We start from the raw sequence: 18994 nt of genomic DNA on the forward strand, positions 1-18994 counted from the left end.
TAGATACAGCAATAATGAATAGCTCAGTAGGCAGTACAATGGAACAGGAATGGACACCTCTAAAAAGAGAAATAATAGAAGTCATAATGAAAAACATAAGTACAAAGAAGGTCACTGCGAAGAAACCATGGTTAACAGAAGAAAGACTTCAGCTGATCTATGAAAGAACGAAGTACAAAATGTCCAGGGAGATTCAGGAATACAGAAATACAAGTCGCTGAGGAATGACATAAATAGGAAGTGCAGGGAAGCTAAGACGAAATAACTGCATGACAAATGTGAAGAAATCGAAAAAGAAATGATTGTCGGAATCACTGAATCAGCATATAGGAAAGTCAAACCAACATTCAGTGAAATTAAAAGCAATGGTGGTAACATTAAGAATGCAAGAGGAATTCCACTGTTAAATAAATGTAAATATCGTGTGACTAGGGCCTCCCGTCGGGTAGACCGTTCGCCTGGTGCAAGTCTTTCGATTTGACGCCACTTCGGCGACTTGCGTGTCGATGGGGATGATGATTAGGACAACACAACCCCAATCCCTGAGCGGAGAAGACCTCTGACCCAGCCGGGAATCGAACCCGGACCCTTAGGATTGACATTCTGTCGCGCTGACCATTCAGCTACCGGGGGCAGACCCATCACTGATAAAGGACGAAGAGAGAGCGGATGGGTGGAAAAAGTTCATTGAAGACCACTACAAGATAGGGGATCTAGTATTAGAATTAGAATTTAAGGGCGCTTTGGAGGACTCAAGATCAAATAAAGCAGAAGGGATAGATAAAATTCCATCAGAATTTCTAAAACCATTGGGGGAAGTGGCAACAAAACGACTAATCACGTTGGTGTGTAGAATGTGTGAGTCTGGCGACATTCCATCCGACTTTCGGAAAAAATGTCATCCGCACAATTCCGGAGACTGCAAGAGCTGACAAGTGGAGAATTATCACACAATCAGCTTAACAGCTCATGCATCCAAGTTACTGACAAGAATAACATACAGAAGAATGGAAAAGAAAATTGAGGATGTGTTAAATGACGATCAGTTTGGCTTTAGGAAGGCCAAAGACACCATGGATGCAATTCTGACTTTGTGATTGATAATGGAAGCAAGACTAAAGAAAAATCAGGATTTGTCGACCTGGAAAAAGCATTCGACAATCTAAAGTGGTGCAAGACAATGGAAATTCTGAGAGAAATATTGGTAAGTTATAGGGAGAGAAGGGTAATATAAAATATGTAAAAGAGCCAAAAGGGAAAACATGAGCGGATGACCAAGAACGAAGTGCTCGGATTAAGAAAGGTATAAGTCAGAGATGTAGTCTTACGCCCTTACTGTTCAATCTGTCAATCTGTACATCGAAGAAGCAGTGATGGAAATAAAAGGAAGGTTCATTAGTGGAAGTACAATTCAAGGTGAAAGGACATCGATGATACGATTCGCTGATTACATTGTATCCTCAGTGAAAGTGAAGAAGAATTACATGATCTACTGATTTTATTTTTACTTTTTATTTATTTCTATCCATCCGTAGACAATATAGATTGTATGGATGTTGTCAACAAATAAATATATATGATACAGACACAAGGGTATATAAAAGTACAATTGCATTTCCTAAATACACTCCTGGAAATGGAAAAAAGAACACATTGACACCGGTGTGTCAGACCCACCATACTTGCTCCGGACACTGCGAGAGGGCTGTACAAGCAATGATCACACGCACGGCACAGCGGACACACCAGGAACCGCGGTGTTGGCCGTCGAATGGCGCTAGCTGCGCAGCATTTGTGCACCGCCGCCGTCAGTGTCAGCCAGTTTGCCGTGGCATACGGAGCTCCATCGCAGTCTTTAACACTGGTAGCATGGCGCGACAGCGTGGACGTGAACCATATGTGCAGTTGACGGACTTTGAGCGAGGGCGTATAGTGGGCATGCGGGAGGCCGGGTGGACGTACCGCCGAATTGCTCAACACGTGGGGCGTGAGGTCTCCACAGTACATCGATGTTGTCGCCAATGGTCGGCGGAAGGTGCACGTGCCCGTCGACCTGGGACCGGACCGCAGCGACGCACGGATGCACGCCAGGACCGTAGGATCCTACGCAGTGCCGCAGGGGACCGCACCGCCACTTCCCAGCAAATTAGGGACACTGTTGCTCCTGGGGTATCGGCGAGGACCATTCGCAACCGTCTCCATGAAGCTGGGCTACGGTCCCGCACACCGTTAGGCCGTCTTCCGCTCACGCCCCAACATCGTGCAGCCCGCCTCCAGTGGTGTCGCGACAGGCGTGAATGGAGGGACGAATGGAGACGTGTCGTCTTCAGCGATGAGAGTCGCTTCTGCCTTGGTGCCAATGATGGTCGTATGCGTGTTTGGCGCCGTGCAGGTGAGCGCCACAATCAGGACTGCATACGACCGAGGCACACAGGGCCAACACCCGGCATCATGGTGTGGGGAGCGATCTCCTACACTGGCCGTACACCACTGGTGATCGTCGAGGGGACACTGAATAGTGCACGGTACATCCAAACCGTCATCGAACCCATCGTTCTACCATTCCTAGACCGGCAAGGGAACTTGCTGTTCCAACAGGACAATGCACGTCCGCATGTATCCAGTGCCACCCAACGTGCTCTAGAAGGTGTAAGTCAACTACCCTGGCCAGCAAGATCTCCGGATCTGTCCCCCATTGAGCATGTTTGGGACTGGATGAAGCGTCGTCTCACGCGGTCTGCACGTCCAGCACGAACGCTGGTCCAGCTGAGGCGCCAGGTGGAAATGGCATGGCAAGCCGTTCCACAGGACTACATCCCGCATCTCTACGATCGTCTCCATGGGAGAATAGCAGCCTGCATTGTTGCGAAAGGTGGATATACACTGTACTAGTGCCGACATTGTGCATGCTCTGTTGCCTGTGTCTATGTGCCTGTGGTTCTGTCAGTGTGATCATGTGATGTATCTGACCCCAGGAATGTGTCAATAAAGTTTCCCCTTCCTGGGACAATGAATTCACGGTGTTCTTATTTCAATTTCCAGGAGTGTATAAACTACAATTGTCTGTCTTACTGTGCTTCATGATTATACAGATGTACCACTCTGTTATTAAACATACCAAAGAAATTAATGAAATGAGCAGTGTAATGAGTACAGAATATAGATTGAGAGTGAATCGAAGAAAGACCAAAGTAATGAGACGTAGCAGAAATGAGGACAGCGAGAAACTTAACATCAGGATTGATTGTCACGAAGTAGATGAAGTTAAGGAATTCAACTACCTAAGCAGTAAAATAACCAATGACCGCCGGAGCAAGGAGCGCATCAAAAGCAGCCTGGCACTTGCAAAAAGGGCGTTCCTGGCCAAGAGAAGTCTAGTAGTATCAAACATAGGCCTTAATTTGACGAAGAAATTTCTGAGAATGTGCGTTTTTAGCACAGAGTTGTATGGTAGTGAAACATGGACTGTGGTAAAACCGGTACAGAAGAGAATCGAGGTATTTGAGATGTGTTCCTTCAGACGAATGTTGAAAATTAGGTGGGCTGATAAGGTAAGGAATGAGCAGGTCCTGCGCAGAATCGGAGAAGAAAGGAATATGTGGAAAACACTGACAAGGAAAAGTGACAGGATAATAGGACATCTGTTAAGACATCAGGGAATGACTTCCGTGATACTAGAGGCAGCTGTAGAAGGAAAAAACTGTAGAGGAAGAAGAATCTGGAGTACATCCAGCAAATAAGAGAGGACATAGGTTTTCAGTGCCACTCTGGGATGAAGAGGTTTGCACAGGAGAGGAAATCGTGGCAGGCCGCATCAATCAAGTCAGAGGACTGATGACTCAAAAATAAATATACAAAATCAATAACGGATCGGGAGTGGGACGGCTGTGGGTCAGACGGTCCCTGCTGCATGCAGAGCCCAGAGGAACACTCGGCATGCGCAATCCACCTATTGACCTGATTGCTTCTCTCAACTTATTGTTGGTCCAACTGATGATTATTATGATTTAGCCATCTCACTTTTACTATTAGAAATCTTCTCAGTTAGAAGGCAACCTTACTCCACAACTGTCTTAGCAGTTAATCTGTTTGGCGGGGTGTCAAATGTGGCTCAGGTTTCTCTCGCCAAAGATTAATTCAAAATGGTTCAAATGGCTCTCAGCACTATGGGACTTAACATCGGAGGTCATCAATCCCCTAGAACTTAGAACTACTTAAATCTAACTAACCTAAGGACATCACAAACATCCATGCCCGAGGCAGAATTCGAACCTGCGACCGTAGCTGTCGCGCGGTTCCAGATTTAAACGCCTAGAACTGCTCGGCCACAACGGCCGGCTTCCAAAGATTGGTCCTGAGGGAGGTCTCGTCTGCCGTTTAACCTGCACACCGGCCCGAATCATTTAGTTTTACTTTTCTCTAAATTATTTCTCAGCTCTGGCATAAATATTTCTTTCAATGCCTCTGTGTTACTGCTCCTATACGCTATGATAATTCGATCAAATTTCTGTCTCACTTCACCAAGAACAAATGACCCATCTTTTAACCGAGAGGTTCATAAGCTCGCTGTTTAGCCCCTTAACCTTCTAACCAACCAGCTAACTAACCCACGTTTAACTCTTGTAGCTCTCGGAAATACTATCACAGACAATGGGCTGTGTCAGACGGGAGGAAGCATTGTAATATGAACGTATAATCACGAAAGAAAGAACTCTCCCAAATATGTAACCTTACAGTGCACTCACACAGAGCTTGCTTCACAGTAGTAGACATTCTTTGCAACTGAAATGTATGTTCATGTTACAATAATAACAGAAATGCATGTGGAGTAGTACGATGTTCAACATATTCTCACTCACAAAGAAACTACAAGTACACATCGCTGCATGGCGGAGAATGCCATACGTGTTGTAAGAGTTTAGGATGGTTCTTCCCGGGAACTAGAGTAACGAAAGGTGTAGAATGTTGGTATAAGATTATTATAAAATAGTTGCAAAATTTAGAATATTCTAAGGCCTTTAGTTGTGACATACAACTCTGAATGCAAACTTTGCAGGCTCATAAAACGAAAGAGTCTTGATTGTTTTAACATATGCATGAAATAAAAATGTTTTTCTGCATTGCAAACCATGTGACAAATTTCAGAGAAAGTGCGGTGCCTTGACTTTTATAACACACTCATGAGCATTTACTCAAACTGAATCATAAAGTTTGTCAGAGGGGAGAGAGCCTCATTCTGTCATAATAGTGCTGTATCGATGTAACTTGTCATTCATGTTTGGAAACAATCCCTTACTGGAAGTAAATCAATAATGTATCCTTGCAGCCATTTTAAATATAAATAATAGATATTAATGGTGATTAAATGATTATAGAAGAAGTGAACTGATAGTCCATGAGATGGCTCCTTCCTTTCATGCCGTCGACTTACAGTTGATACAGCTCAAACGAAATCTTCAATTTCCCCCTTTGCTGTTCAGATGCGTAGCTAAGTTCGCAAAAAAAAATTAAAATTATTTTCAGTACCACTACTGCACGTCAAAAAGTGAAGCAGTCAAATGTGCAAAAATTACTTTTCTGTCCAACGATACTGACTCTGACGAATGACGGTTGAATTACGAATCCGTTGAAAGATAACAGGAATCGTGAATATGCACTAAGGTGGGTAGCATATGTTGTGTAGTTTTTCCGTCTGCCTTCCGATTTAGCCTCACCGCCACACTGAGTATGCCTGTCCTTCGTGCACTCCGCTGCCTTAAGGCTCTCACGGAGAGTGGACGCAGTAGGCTGGTTAATCCAATCACTTGTCAAACATTCGCTTCGTAATTGCTATCATAAACTGAGAATCCAAAGCTACTGAATCGCTGTAATACATCAGCCCCTGTTTGTTCACAGAAACAAATTATATCTGACAAAGGGAGGCCGCGACGTTGGGATCACGGATTTACTTCAAACTTTGTACACATTTATCAGGTCATTAAAATAACGCAATATGCAACTAGCAAGGTGTACTACTCTGGCAAGTTCGAGAAAATCGCAAGAGAAGTTTTACGCGTCGCCAGGCGCTGTGGCCGAGCGGTTCTAGGCGTTTCAGTCCGGAACCGCGCTGCTGCTACGGTCGCAGGTTCGAATCCTGCCTCGGGCATGGGTGTGTGTGATGTCCTTAGGTTAATTAGGTTTAAGTAGATCTAAGTCTAGGGGACTGATGACCTCAGATGTTAAGTCCCATAGTGCTTAGAGCCAATTGAAAATTTTACGCGTCTATTATGTCACCGATGTATCTGTGCGAAGGTACCGGTCGTTGGAGTTCATGGTGGTCGACTGGTTAGCGTTCGACCTACTTCAGACTAATGCCGATGAGGGGACGGCTCGACTCCTGCTCACACTTAATTTTTAATCTACTTTATTTTCACCAATGGTCATATTATTTAATTTGTATGACACTGAGAAGCAATATAACCGCGTGTATTTGCATGAAGTTTTACTGAATTTCGTGTTATTTGAATACTTACTGTATAAAATAAATTTAATTATTAGAACAAGCATATTTATAACGATAAACAAGTAAATGAAGAAATGCATAGAGTTTTCCTGAAAATGTATGCCTATCGCGATTTGCGAAATCCCTTATACATACAATCTGGTAAGGTACCCGGAACTACTTTGCACCTCGGTGCTTCGAGCTGCAGACACAAAGGGAGCCCCATTTGGCAGTTAACCTGCGTAACGGTGAGAATTGCTGAAGTAGCACGAACGAATGGTGTAGGTGCAAGTTTTTTGAACATAACATAATTTATACTAATACTACAGAAATGTCCGCCGCTCGTGGTCAGGCGGTAGCGTTCTCGCGTCCTGAGCAGGGGGGTCCCGGGTTCGAATCCCGGCGGGGTCAGGAATTATCACCTGTCCCGAGATGACTGGGGGTTGTTGTGTCGTCTTCATCATCATCATTCATCCCCATTACGGTCCGAGGAAGGCAACGGCAAACCACTTCCATTAGGACCTTGCCTAGTACGGCGGTGCGGGTCTCCCGCATCGTTCCCCTACACTCTGTGAAGAAGCTTGGGACTTCATTTCCACTACGGAAATCAAAGTTCGAGCGGGAGTCCAACCGTCGTCTCTCGCACGATCGTCTTACGAAGCTCCGACGCTAGCCAATTGACCACCATGAACTGTAACATTCGGCACCTATGCACAGATACATCATTTACATGGCAGACGCGTAAAAAATTCTCTTGCGGTTTTCTCGGTATTGCCAGAGTAGTGCATCTTACTACTTGCACATTATGTTGTTTTAATGGAAAACTGGAAATTTGTGGTAAGTTCCTGTGGGACCAAACTGATGAGGTCATCGGTCCCTAGGCTTACACACTACTTAATCTAACTTAAACTAACTTACGCTAAAGACTACACACACACACCCATGCCCGAGGGAGGACTCGAGCCTCCGACGGGGCGAGCCGCTCGAACCGTGGCAAGGCGGCTGAGACCGCTCGGCTACCCAGCGCGGCTTGTTTTAATGGTCTGCTAGAAGTGTACAAAGTCTGAAGTAATTCCGTGATCCCAACGTCATGGCCTCCACCATTACAATTGTTCGTTTGCAAAGGGAGTGGATACAAATCACACAATGAATATGCAGGTACGTTACTGCAGCTAAAGTCCTTGCATTGAGCTGAGTTACATGTTCACAGAGGGGCAAGTGCTTTCGCTTGTACTTCGAGAGAAAACATACTAAAGCTGTCATATAGACAACAGACTAACAAGGAAGCCCTTGGGTGCTCTGTCACAAAAGGCCAATGGCATCTACGGCATTCTACGCGCCACGTATTGTCTACCATGCAACCACAATATTGGCTGCTAATGGCAATAGGGGGCGGGACTGGCAGTATCCAGTGGTGCGAACAGCATGAGGCTACGGAGCGTAGTTAAACTGCTTAGTCGACGAGTAACTCACAACAATGCTACAGTACTAGTGGTGTTGACACAAAACAGAGCAATGGCAACAATAAACAAAGCGAATATTACGTTAAATCTACAACGACAGTTTCCGAAGTTGACATTTCGTTAGAAAGCAGTCCAAGGAATTCCGCAGAGTCAGAAAGAAGTTACAGATGAAATATTAGCGTTTCTTCAAGATGAGTCAGTGTAATACGTGGTGTCGTATACGCTCAATTGTGCGGATAATGTACGTGAGGAGTTTAATAATGACGATACGTGCTTAACATGTGAAAGTGATACTGAAAAAGGTGTCGAGCAATGCAGCTCATCATCCTTGCCAGACAAGGAGCGACAAATCCTATCTCCAGTGAAACTTAGTAAAGGACAATCGTTGTCCAAACAACGGGCACTAAAAAAATTACCTTTATGGAAGATCATCCGCAGCATAGAAAAAAAAAATTATGGACCGATTTCGATAAGTCCGCAGCAAAATGACCGCGTAGTGTATAATGAAAACAATAAAAAAATACGGGTATTCAAGGGAGGACAAGACGTACTTGTTAAAGAAACTAGTTTTTGCGTGTTTCAAAAATGCTCGATACAATTTACAGGATGTGCATGATAGTGACCTAATACGTTATGCACATCAAATTGCGAGCGACATAGATACCAATATTTTCAAGGGAAGCGTTGGATGGTTGCGTAACTTCAAACAGCGCTATAAAATTGGAAGACAGAAGATAACGAAGTTTCAAACAAAGCGTCAACTTTACGATGCCTGGAAACTACAGAATCAGCTTGAAAATTTGTAGATGAGGATTAAAAAAAACTTATCTTATCGTTCAGTATGGAATTTGCTTTTATCTCCGAACTATCGGGATTTGAAGTGGAAATGCATGTGAAAGGAACCCTGGAAATTAGGGGCACCAAGTTAGTTGTATCAAGATGCCTTAACGTGTTCATATACAGTTATGCCGACTGTTAGTCTGAATGGTAAATGTGCTAGAAAGTTATTTATTGCGCTGCGATAAGATGGAGGTGCTCTGCCCCCTAAGATTCTTTCTTGTGTGCGTAATCTTTCAAGAGCAGTAGCGAATCATTACGTCACAGCAAACAAGAGTGGGAAAATCAGCGTAAGAGAACTACAAGAAAAAATGGGCGTACGAGAACTACAACTATAATACGAGCGTTGCTTTTGGTCAATACTTGGAAAAAAATGGCTTGTGCTTGATTTCTGGTCTGCGTATAAAAATGATGCTCCTTTAGAGCAAACTGTCCGTCCTGAAAATTGTGTGACATTGCAATTCATACTACCTGGAAAAACTGGAAATATTCAGGCTCTGGATGTTTGTTTTCTCCGTACCTATAGAACATATTATCGCACTATCTGCACCTACATCTTAAAGGATAGTCTGTTTCTCAATAAGCTCCACGACACACTGTTTCACATTAGGTTGCATGCCGTCACATGCCATCAGTTCTCATCATCCCGTTATACCAGTATGATTCTATATGCATTCTTTAAGAGCGATTACTGTGGCGCACCATTTTTCATTCAGTGTTCATGATGCAAGTTAATGTTTTTCTTTTTTTTTGTTTTTTGTTTTTTGTTTTTTTTTTGAACATTTGCCGGCCGCGGTGGTCTAGCGGTTCTAGGCGCTCAGTCCGGAACTGCGCGACTGCTATGGTCGCAGGTTCGAATCCTGCCTCGGGCATGGATGTGTGTGATGTCCTTAGGTTAGTTAGGTTTAAGTAGTTCTAAGTTCTAGGGGACTGATGACCACAGATGTTAAGTCCCATAGTGCTCAGAGCCATTTTTTTTTGAACATTTGTTGAATGTCGACGATATCAGTTTTGTGAAGTGTAATGCATGCATCTCATAGAAGGTTGATATCTGCATCTGCAGGACACTCATTCTCTGTTGCCCTCCTGATGTAAAGGTGATTCATTAGCAACTAATATTTTTCCTGTCATAATTATTAACACAACACTTTCAAATGGGCCTTGCTGAAGACTGAACTTGCGACCTCGCACTCGAGCAGTCCTTGTAAGTTTTGCCGTTTACCACTGCATGTATTGAACAAGAGTAAAATTACATCGAGGTTGCGGAATTACCTTTCTGCCATAGCTCCTGAGACGATAGTTGTAGCTGTTGTGGCGAAAGACAGCTGGAACAGAAACGATGCCATTACAGGTCCCATTAGAGGATCTTCGTCATCAGCATCCAAGAGGAATTCTCCCACACCCATGAATGGTGTGGTATATTCTCCTCGTCCAAAGCTAAGACCGAAACCAAAGAGCCAGTAGCTGAAGCCACCAAGTACCACATCTGCTACGTTCTTCATCATTATGTTTACCTCGTTCTTTGTCGACACACAGCCAGATTCCAACATTCCGAAACCTGGAAACAGAAGTGTAATACAAATGTGTTATAATAAACCACTCAGACTCGATCGCACGGACGTGAGGATTTAGCCAAAGGCGGTGAGGGATTCTGGCCGCACATATCACCCAAATGAAATCATGCGCGACGTACTTACCCCGTAATGGAACTGACAGATATTTTGATTTTCAATCAATCGAAGAAACAACAAGCCCACCGATCAGCCCCGGTAGCTGAGTGGTCAGCGTGACAGACTGTCAATCCTAAGGGCCCGGGTTCGATTCCCGGCTGGGTCGGAGATTTTCTCCGCTCAGGGACTGGGTGTTGTGTTGTCCTAATCATCATCATTTCATCCCCATCGACGCGCAGGTCGCCGAAGTGGCGTCAAATTGAAAGACCTGCACCAGGCGAACGGTCTTCCCGGCGGGAGGCCCTAGCCACACGACATTTCCATTTTTTTTTTTTTTTAGTTCAATTCTTACTTGCAGCTGAATTTAATGTTAGATGTGATGCCATTTATGGTTTATGTGCTATGAGCTGTTGGGGGTAGTTTCTAACTATAGATAAGTTTGTAACAAGAAAGAAGAGGAAAACGGATTTTCATTCGTCCACCAGCGATACAGTAAGTTAAAAATATCTGCGCACAGCTATCGTAGCCTATCTCCCTATCTACAGCAGTTTAATATTAGAACTGGCATCTTTATTTGGGACTAGTAGAAATTCATCGTTGCAATATTTCAGTAATTCACAAGGAAGCGGAGAGTTAAACAACATTAAAAATAACATAAAATTAAAATCAATGAATCACAACGAATTTGCGTGTCGCCCAAAAATCGCGTCGATCAACAAAACATCGCCCAAACGGCGACGGTTGCATTTGCACCAAATTCTGTCATCAGTAGCCTAAATGGCAAAATATCGTACAGTGTAGTCATATGGGTGGTGCTCAATTATGATAACCATACGGGCGATGGGGAGGGGTTTGCGGAGAGCGAAAGGGGTATGTGATAATAGCACATTCTATAGTCTGTTCCCAAAAGATTTTTTTCAGCGGGCTGCTGGGATTCTTCAGAGCCAACTGCGCCCTGTATCCCCCTCCCCTTTCGTCCAGAATCTAATTACGCCCTTGTAATACTATAATAACTGAGCCTGGAATTCCACTCACAATAAAATCTTAAAATATGCAAGCATTCAAGAAAAAAAAATGACAAAAGATATGCAATTAAAGGAAAAACATGGAATGTCAGAATTCCATCTTTTGTTGTGATGCATTTTATTTTATTATAAAACAATGTACAGCAATAAGTTTTTCCAAATCCACCGACCGGAGGGACTCTGTGCGTTGATGTGCTGAGATCATTTGAGGCGAATCTTTGGATTCGAGTGGCGAGGCGAGGAATCCGCCCGTCAACAACACTGAAAATGGTTTTTGGACAATTTGGTGACTTTCTTCCGATAGGAATAAAAATTCCGCGCGGCGCGCTGTACGGTCGTAATTCCGAACTTCAGATTACTAAATGTTCGCGATCTGTGTAGTATTCAGCTAGCATACCAAAACTGAAAAACGCCGTTGAACTTTCAAAGCGTTTGTTGAGCTATAATTTCGGGTTTTTTAGGTATCAGGTCGCTTGTTCTATGCCTACATTGACTAATACTGAGGCGCTGTGTTGTGCGCGTTAACGTGGTAGTATACGCTATGCGAAAATACGGTGATTTTACACCAAGGATTGTGTGATAGATCGAAATACCACAAAGGGTTTCGTCCCAATGGGAATGCAGCACAAAAATTCTTCATCAGAACGTATTTCATTCAGGAGCTTCACCTGGTCCTGCAAAAACGAATATTTGATACTATTTCGGATTGTGAAACTCTCCCCTGACTTTATTGTTCGGTACCTTACCACGTTGTGCTCTCGGTACCGCACTTTGCGGAACAAGAGGACTTTTTCCACTTATAACTGTAGATATGACTCAAAAGCAGCATGTTCCAAAAGAGTATCTTTTTCCTGTCAAGATTACACTTCTCTGGGCCTCCCTACATATAAGATGATGAGACCAAAGACTCATTTAGTGTCTACAAAGACCATTAGATGCCAAAAATTGCATTCCAAAAACGACTCAAATAAACATAATACGTCAGGGCTGTGAAGTTATTTACGCAACGCATGGCAGCCATGTAGCCTCAGTAAGGCCACTTGCGATTACACAGACGAATAAAGAGAGAAACGCCAGTCACTGACTTGATACCTCTCTTCAGAAATAATTATATCTTCTGAAACTATCCTGAAAGTAATTCTGCAAGGCCAAAACGTCAAGAGAGACAATGAGCAAGAGAACATGAAACAAATAACTTGGTTAGGGTCCGCCTGGACTTAGAAAAAGCGCCACCAGAATAAATAAAACTGATCGCAAGCGTTACCAAAAAGATTTATCTGGGGTAACATTGTTGATTCAAGCCAACAAGAAGTTAATTCACAGGGAATCCTAAGTCAATATTTTAATTTTTAGCTGTGTCACTGGTACACTGGTTGAGTGACATTATCTTTCACCGAAATCACTGCCAGTACGCACGCGAGAATTGAAAGCTCTTTCGTTGAAATGACAGCTCTTTCTGTTTACAGTATCAATTAGACACGAAGTCTCACACGAAAATTGCGAAAAATGGCACGAATGATACTATATATGAAAATAACACAATTTTATATGGCAAGCAAATCAATATCTCACTGTAGTTACCTTTCATTTGTACATTGCACTGTCTAATGAAACAGCGTCCTGCCTAAAACTGAAATATTATTAAATAACTGACGAAACAAAGTACAGATAGAATTAAGTCGGTAGTTTCCAGACATGGAATTGATTAAAATTAATTGCAGAGCACGGTACCTAGAACTACTTTCATTAACACTGCTCGTTGTAGAAAGTCGGTAATTGAAATAATACTCGTTTTCTGCTCAGTGTAGTAGTAGTAGTAGTAGTTGTTGTTGTTGCTCGTTGTCCTGAAAATAAACGGGATACGATTTCGCCGAGAGGTTTCCTGGGTTTTGAAAGCATTTAAGAGCAATCTTCTTCTTGGAGTTAGTATTGCGGTATAATTCCTTCATTCAGTCGAGTCATCGATAACGCAGATTAGCTGTGTTCTCAAAACGACGTAAACAGGTATTAAGTGGACTTCTTTGTAATGAAACATCACATTAAGTTACTCTGCAGTATAATCTTCGCTTTTAAATAACCACAATATACTTCATGCGTACTTGGTGAAACATTAACAGTATAATCCACTGGAGTACGTCTGGGACGAGCTAGATTTCGACTTCTCTCCATCACAGCTCACATCCAACTCTCCACTACTACTACTACTAGCCAGAGAAAACAGTAACTAAAGATAAATGAACTTCGCACCGATAACTCATAGAGTACAAGACATACCGATTTTCAAACACAAGTAATGCTTCAGTAGAATGTTTTATATCAAATAATTGCTATTTAATTAAGACTGAATAATCACTTAACTTTGGGTAGTCTTTCATAATAAAAGAAGATAAATAAACAATACATGAAAATTATGGGTCCCCAAACATCGTAATAAATCAGTGAATTTTCCCTGAGAAAATATGCAGTACCGATGTTAGAAAATATTAAAAGGGCAAATGCGTATAATGTTGTACAATTGATTACAGTTGTTTCGCAATCTACTATACTCCAGAATCATACATTTGTGGTCTCGTTATAAGTGGAATTATACTTTCGCACTATGTGTAAAGGACAAGTGTGCCTGGGTGTTCGTCATGTATGTTAAGTTTCGTTCCAAGCTCCTGTACAGAATATGGGTCGTTGGCTTTCTCTGTCGATGTCCAATAAGTCAATAAGTAGCTTACACTGACAGCATATCCAGACAGTCCTGCAAAGATATCACTGCAATTGAACGACTAAACTGCTCGGTGTGAACGTACCAAGACACAGTGTCCTCGATGCTTTTGTCTTGAGCTGTGTGTCAATAGGTATAAAATAAAGGGTGGAGAGAACACCTGATTCGTCTCAAGACTAGCGATGCTTAGTCGCCCCTGGCGTGACTCACATCCGCCACAGTGCAAATATTGATCAATCAGGAGTCAACGGTCTAAAAGCAAGCTTTAAAATTCATGCGGACAATAGTTCCAGAGACTAAGTGTTTTGATTTGGGTGTCATGGTTTATGATGGATAAGTACGTTCAGTGTTCGATATCCCGTTCACGTTGTTATAATCAGAGAAGTCCGTGACTGGGAGACAAATTTCCAATGGCCTTGTTAAAGAAAGCATCCCACGAATCAACTGAAGTGATTTAGGGAAACCATGGAAAGCTTCACAATTTCGAACAGTTGTGATGACTAGCTTCGGTAGAATACTGTAAGAGCGATGTTGTGTTGATGGTTGCAGACACAACATCGCTGTTACAGAATTCTACGGAAGCCAGTTCATAGATGTTGGCCAGTGAGAGGATCATGTATACGATTGGAGTACAACCCCCTCCCCCCCCCCCCTCCCCTGCGTCAGTTAAAGCCCGAAGAGGGTGTACTGAGTCACCGAAACTGGTTTCAATATAATAAAATAACATCAAAACGACGGTGGGAAGTTTTTCTTTTTATTATGAATAGTTTAACAATGTCATGATGTTTCTTTAGGTGCTACAACGCATAACCCCTACCACCACTCCAAAACACATACAATACGCCTGAATGTTTAATAAATTACTGAATGCATTATTTAACAACAAATACCCACTTGCTAAATAAAGGGCCTACATTTTTCTTGCACTAATAATATGCGATGTTACACTGTTAAGAAAAATAATGGCATAAGGAATCCAATTTGTGAACCTATTACATTATTTTGACTGATTGTCTCTCATTTTTTCAAGAAAATGCACAAAAATAATTGGCTGCGGAAGTAAGAAACACTGCAGTAAATAAAACTATGGTTATTTACTAAGTGGTGGTACTAACATGTAACGCATCCAGCAGTCACTGCCGCTGCCTCGCGTACAGCGCTCTCAGGCATAGAGATTTCCGCCTGAGAAGCACAACTTCTATGTACCCTGCGTATATGTTAAGCACCGAGCTGGGTGAATAACCGCCACTACCTCAACACGTACACATTGGTTGCCATTAACTTAAGAAAAAACGTCCTACACAGAACTGATAAATGGAGAATCAACGAGATAACACTCATACCACTTCTTACAAGACAATGCTCAGCGGCACAGTTCCCGCCTGGAGATAGAGAGGCTTATGCGCTACCAATAGCAGCCACTGAATGTAGTTTGCAGGCGACCTTAAAAAGTTCTGAAATTATGCTTACTACATGGCTCATGTATTTTGTGAAACTCGTCTGTGAGCTCTTTGATTCGCCCATACATTCTTATTTACAAAATATGTCGATATCTTGCATTAAACAAATGCTTTATTTAATAAAAAAATACATTCCTACATGTACTCATGACATCCCTCCACTACAAATAAAACAATCAAGTTTAAAGCATTGGTTCTCATGTATCGTTAGAGCTCTGACAACGTCACGCCTTCGACAGTGTCACTGAAGACGAAGCACAAATCGGCTAATATCAGAGTTAAGTTCAGTGGGTAATACTGCTGCGTGGAGAAATCTGTAGATGCGATATTACTACTGTATTTTGTATGGTGGTAAACGCAGTACTTCGGTTGGAGGATGTGTATAATCCTTGCGAATAATGATTTCCCCTTATAGTTCGCACTCTACTGGGTATTTTTTAGGAAACATACGTTTCAAAGAGGTTGCCCGATAATTGAATTCAACTCCATCATATATTAAACCAACCTGGTAAGCGTAATGTATTTTTATGTAACACACAATGAAAACCGCACTTGAAAATTTGATTCATTTCTCAAAATCTGTTATGCAGTTGATAAATAATTATTGATTAGGTCGATCACGATGCGTAATCACGGATATTTTAAGACAACATATTGAGGCTAGCGTAGCATGGTGGAACTGCGACGCATTTTCACATCTAACGTTATTGGTTGTAGCGTTACATCAGCACCTAACACAAATCCAAGACATCACAAACTGACCCATCACATTACGTGATTTATTTTTGGCCTGTAGCATGCGTATGTAGCCTAATTTCTTAGGAGTCATGATCGGAGGTGACATCATGATCTTGTCACCAAATTATAAGTTCGTATTAATTTCCAGTAGACAAATCACAGAACCAGATATATATGATTTAATCGGTAATGGCGTATGTCAGTAGGAGAGCAGTGGAAACTCTGGCTAAAATCGCTGACATCAGCAATCAGCATCACTATAACAGGAATCGATGACATCAGCATCAGCATTCTCAGAAGTTCCATTTCCTCTGTAGTAAAGTCTCGGAATACATTATTTTATATTATTACACCGACAGTACAAATTTGTGTAATCGATATTCACGTTAAATAATTAAAACTGTGTACAGACAAACAACAGTTTGCATTAGACGCGTATCGTCTACTTGAGGCTGTTACAATATTCCATTAGAACTCTCATTTTATTGTTAACCATTTCAAATTTGTAGCGAGAGTGTATTTATTTAGAAAACAATAATGTATTACAGTAAATTGTTAAACATTAAAACTATAGGACCATGAGAGATGCTCACAGGCCATCAGCTATCGCTTCCAGGTGGCTCTGGTGATTCAGCAGCGACTTCCATAACTCACTATGAAGCGACAATATGATGTGAGTGGTGTTAGTGCTGTCTCTCCAATGTGCGTTTTCTCTCCTCCAAAGTCAGTCAGTTGTATATGTCTCGAAAACACTAAATTACCCACCACTGATAGTGTTGGAGTGAACAACCAAAAATGGCTTAAATTTAGGAAAATGTAGATCAATGGTATTAGTTATTAATCTGTCATGTAGATAAAATGTGTGCTACTCACGTTGTGCCCAGAGCACTTTTATCCCCTATCACCGAACTTCTCATGATTTCATCTGTGGTAGTAGTGTCAATACATGATTCAAGTGTATCCCTCTTCGTTTATGGAATCATTCTACTTTATATTGCATACAAATATTTCCTTACGTTTCCAAATACAGGTGACTTGTTGCTCTTATGCATTGAGAGAGAAAACTAAGCGTTCAGAAGGCAAATGAAGGTTGTCTTACCCAGATCAAACACTGCAGTAATAAAACGACTCTATGTAAGAATAGTTTTTCACCTTATATTCCTGTGTCTAGAAACAGTGATTTACCAAAGGATGGAGGCGTACCAATTTAACACCACAACAGAATCTTATAGCTGGAAATGTATTGTAAATATTGCCAAGTATTTTAAAAACTACTTTACAATTTACAATTTGATCACGTTGGAGTGCATACCGACGAAACTAAAATGAACTCTAACATGGAAATTAAGCGTTTCCGGACACATGTCCACATAACATATTTTCTTTCTTTGTGTGTGAGGAATGTTTCCTGAAAGTTTGCCCGTACCTTTTTGTAACGCCCTGGATATATATATACACTCCTGGAAATGGAAAAAAGAACACATTGACACCGGTGTGTCAGACCCACCATACTTGCTCCGGACACTGCGAGAGGGCTGTACAAGCAATGATCACACGCACGGCACAGCGGACACACCAGGAACCGCGGTGTTGGCCGTCGAATGGCGCTAGCTGCGCAGCATTTGTGCACCGCCGCCGTCAGTGTCAGCCAGTTTGCCGTGGCATACGGAGCTCCATCGCAGTCTTTAACACTGGTAGCATGCCGCGACAGCGTGGACGTGAACCGTATGTGCAGTTGACGGATTTTGAGCGAGGGCGTATAGTGGGCATGCGGGAGGCCGGGTGGACGTACCGCCGAATTGCTCAACACGTGGGGCGTGAGGTCTCCACAGTACATCGATGTTGTCGCCAGTGGTCGGCGGAAGGTGCACGTGCCCGTCGACCTGGGACCGGACCGCAGCGACGCACGGATGCACGCCAAGACCGTAGGATCCTACGCAGTGCCGTAGGGGACCGCGCCGCCACTTCCCAGCAAATTAGGGACACTGTTGCTCCTGGTGTATCGGCGAGGACCATTCGCAACCGTCTCCATGAAGGTGGGCTACGGTCCCGCACACCGTTAGGCCGTCTTCCGCTCACGCCCCAACATCGTGCAGCCCGCCTCCAGTGGTGTCGCGATAGGCGTGAATGGAGGGACGAATGGAGACGTGTCGTCTTCAGCGATGAGAGTCGCTTCTGCCTTGGTGCCAATGATGGTCGTATGCGTGTTTGGCGCCGTGCAGGTGAGCGCCACAATCAGGACTGCATACGACCGAGGCACACAGGGCCAACACCCGGCATCATGGTGTGGGGAGCGATCTCCTACACTGGCCGTACACCACTGGTGATCGTCGAGGGGACACTGAATAGTGCACGGTACATCCAAACCGTCATCGAACCCATCGTTCTACCATTCCTAGACCGGCAAGGGAACTTGCTGTTCCAACAGGACAATGCACGTCCGCATGTATCCCGTGCCACCCAACGTGCTCTAGAAGGTGTAAGTCAACTACCCTGGCCAGCAAGATCTCCGGATCTGTCCCCCATTGAGCATGTTTGGGACTGGATGAAGCGTCGTCTCACGCGGTCTGCACGTCCAGCACGAACGCTGGTCCAACTGAGGCGCCA

At 43.1% G+C, this 18994-nt stretch overlaps 1 protein-coding gene across 1 annotated transcript in view; it reads right to left on the bottom strand.

Annotated features, from left to right (window-relative positions):
• LOC126184824 (putative ammonium transporter 3) overlaps positions 1-18994 on the bottom strand; it is a 265519-nt gene that overhangs the window by 231060 nt on the left and 15465 nt on the right. The window contains exon 2 of the mRNA XM_049927407.1: positions 10054-10339. Coding sequence (XP_049783364.1) covers positions 10054-10339 — 286 coding nt within the window. The remainder of the gene's footprint in view (positions 1-10053; positions 10340-18994) is intronic.

Source organism: Schistocerca cancellata, chromosome 4 (genome assembly GCF_023864275.1).
Source record: "Schistocerca cancellata isolate TAMUIC-IGC-003103 chromosome 4, iqSchCanc2.1, whole genome shotgun sequence".
Lineage (NCBI taxonomy): Eukaryota > Metazoa > Arthropoda > Insecta > Orthoptera > Acrididae > Schistocerca > Schistocerca cancellata.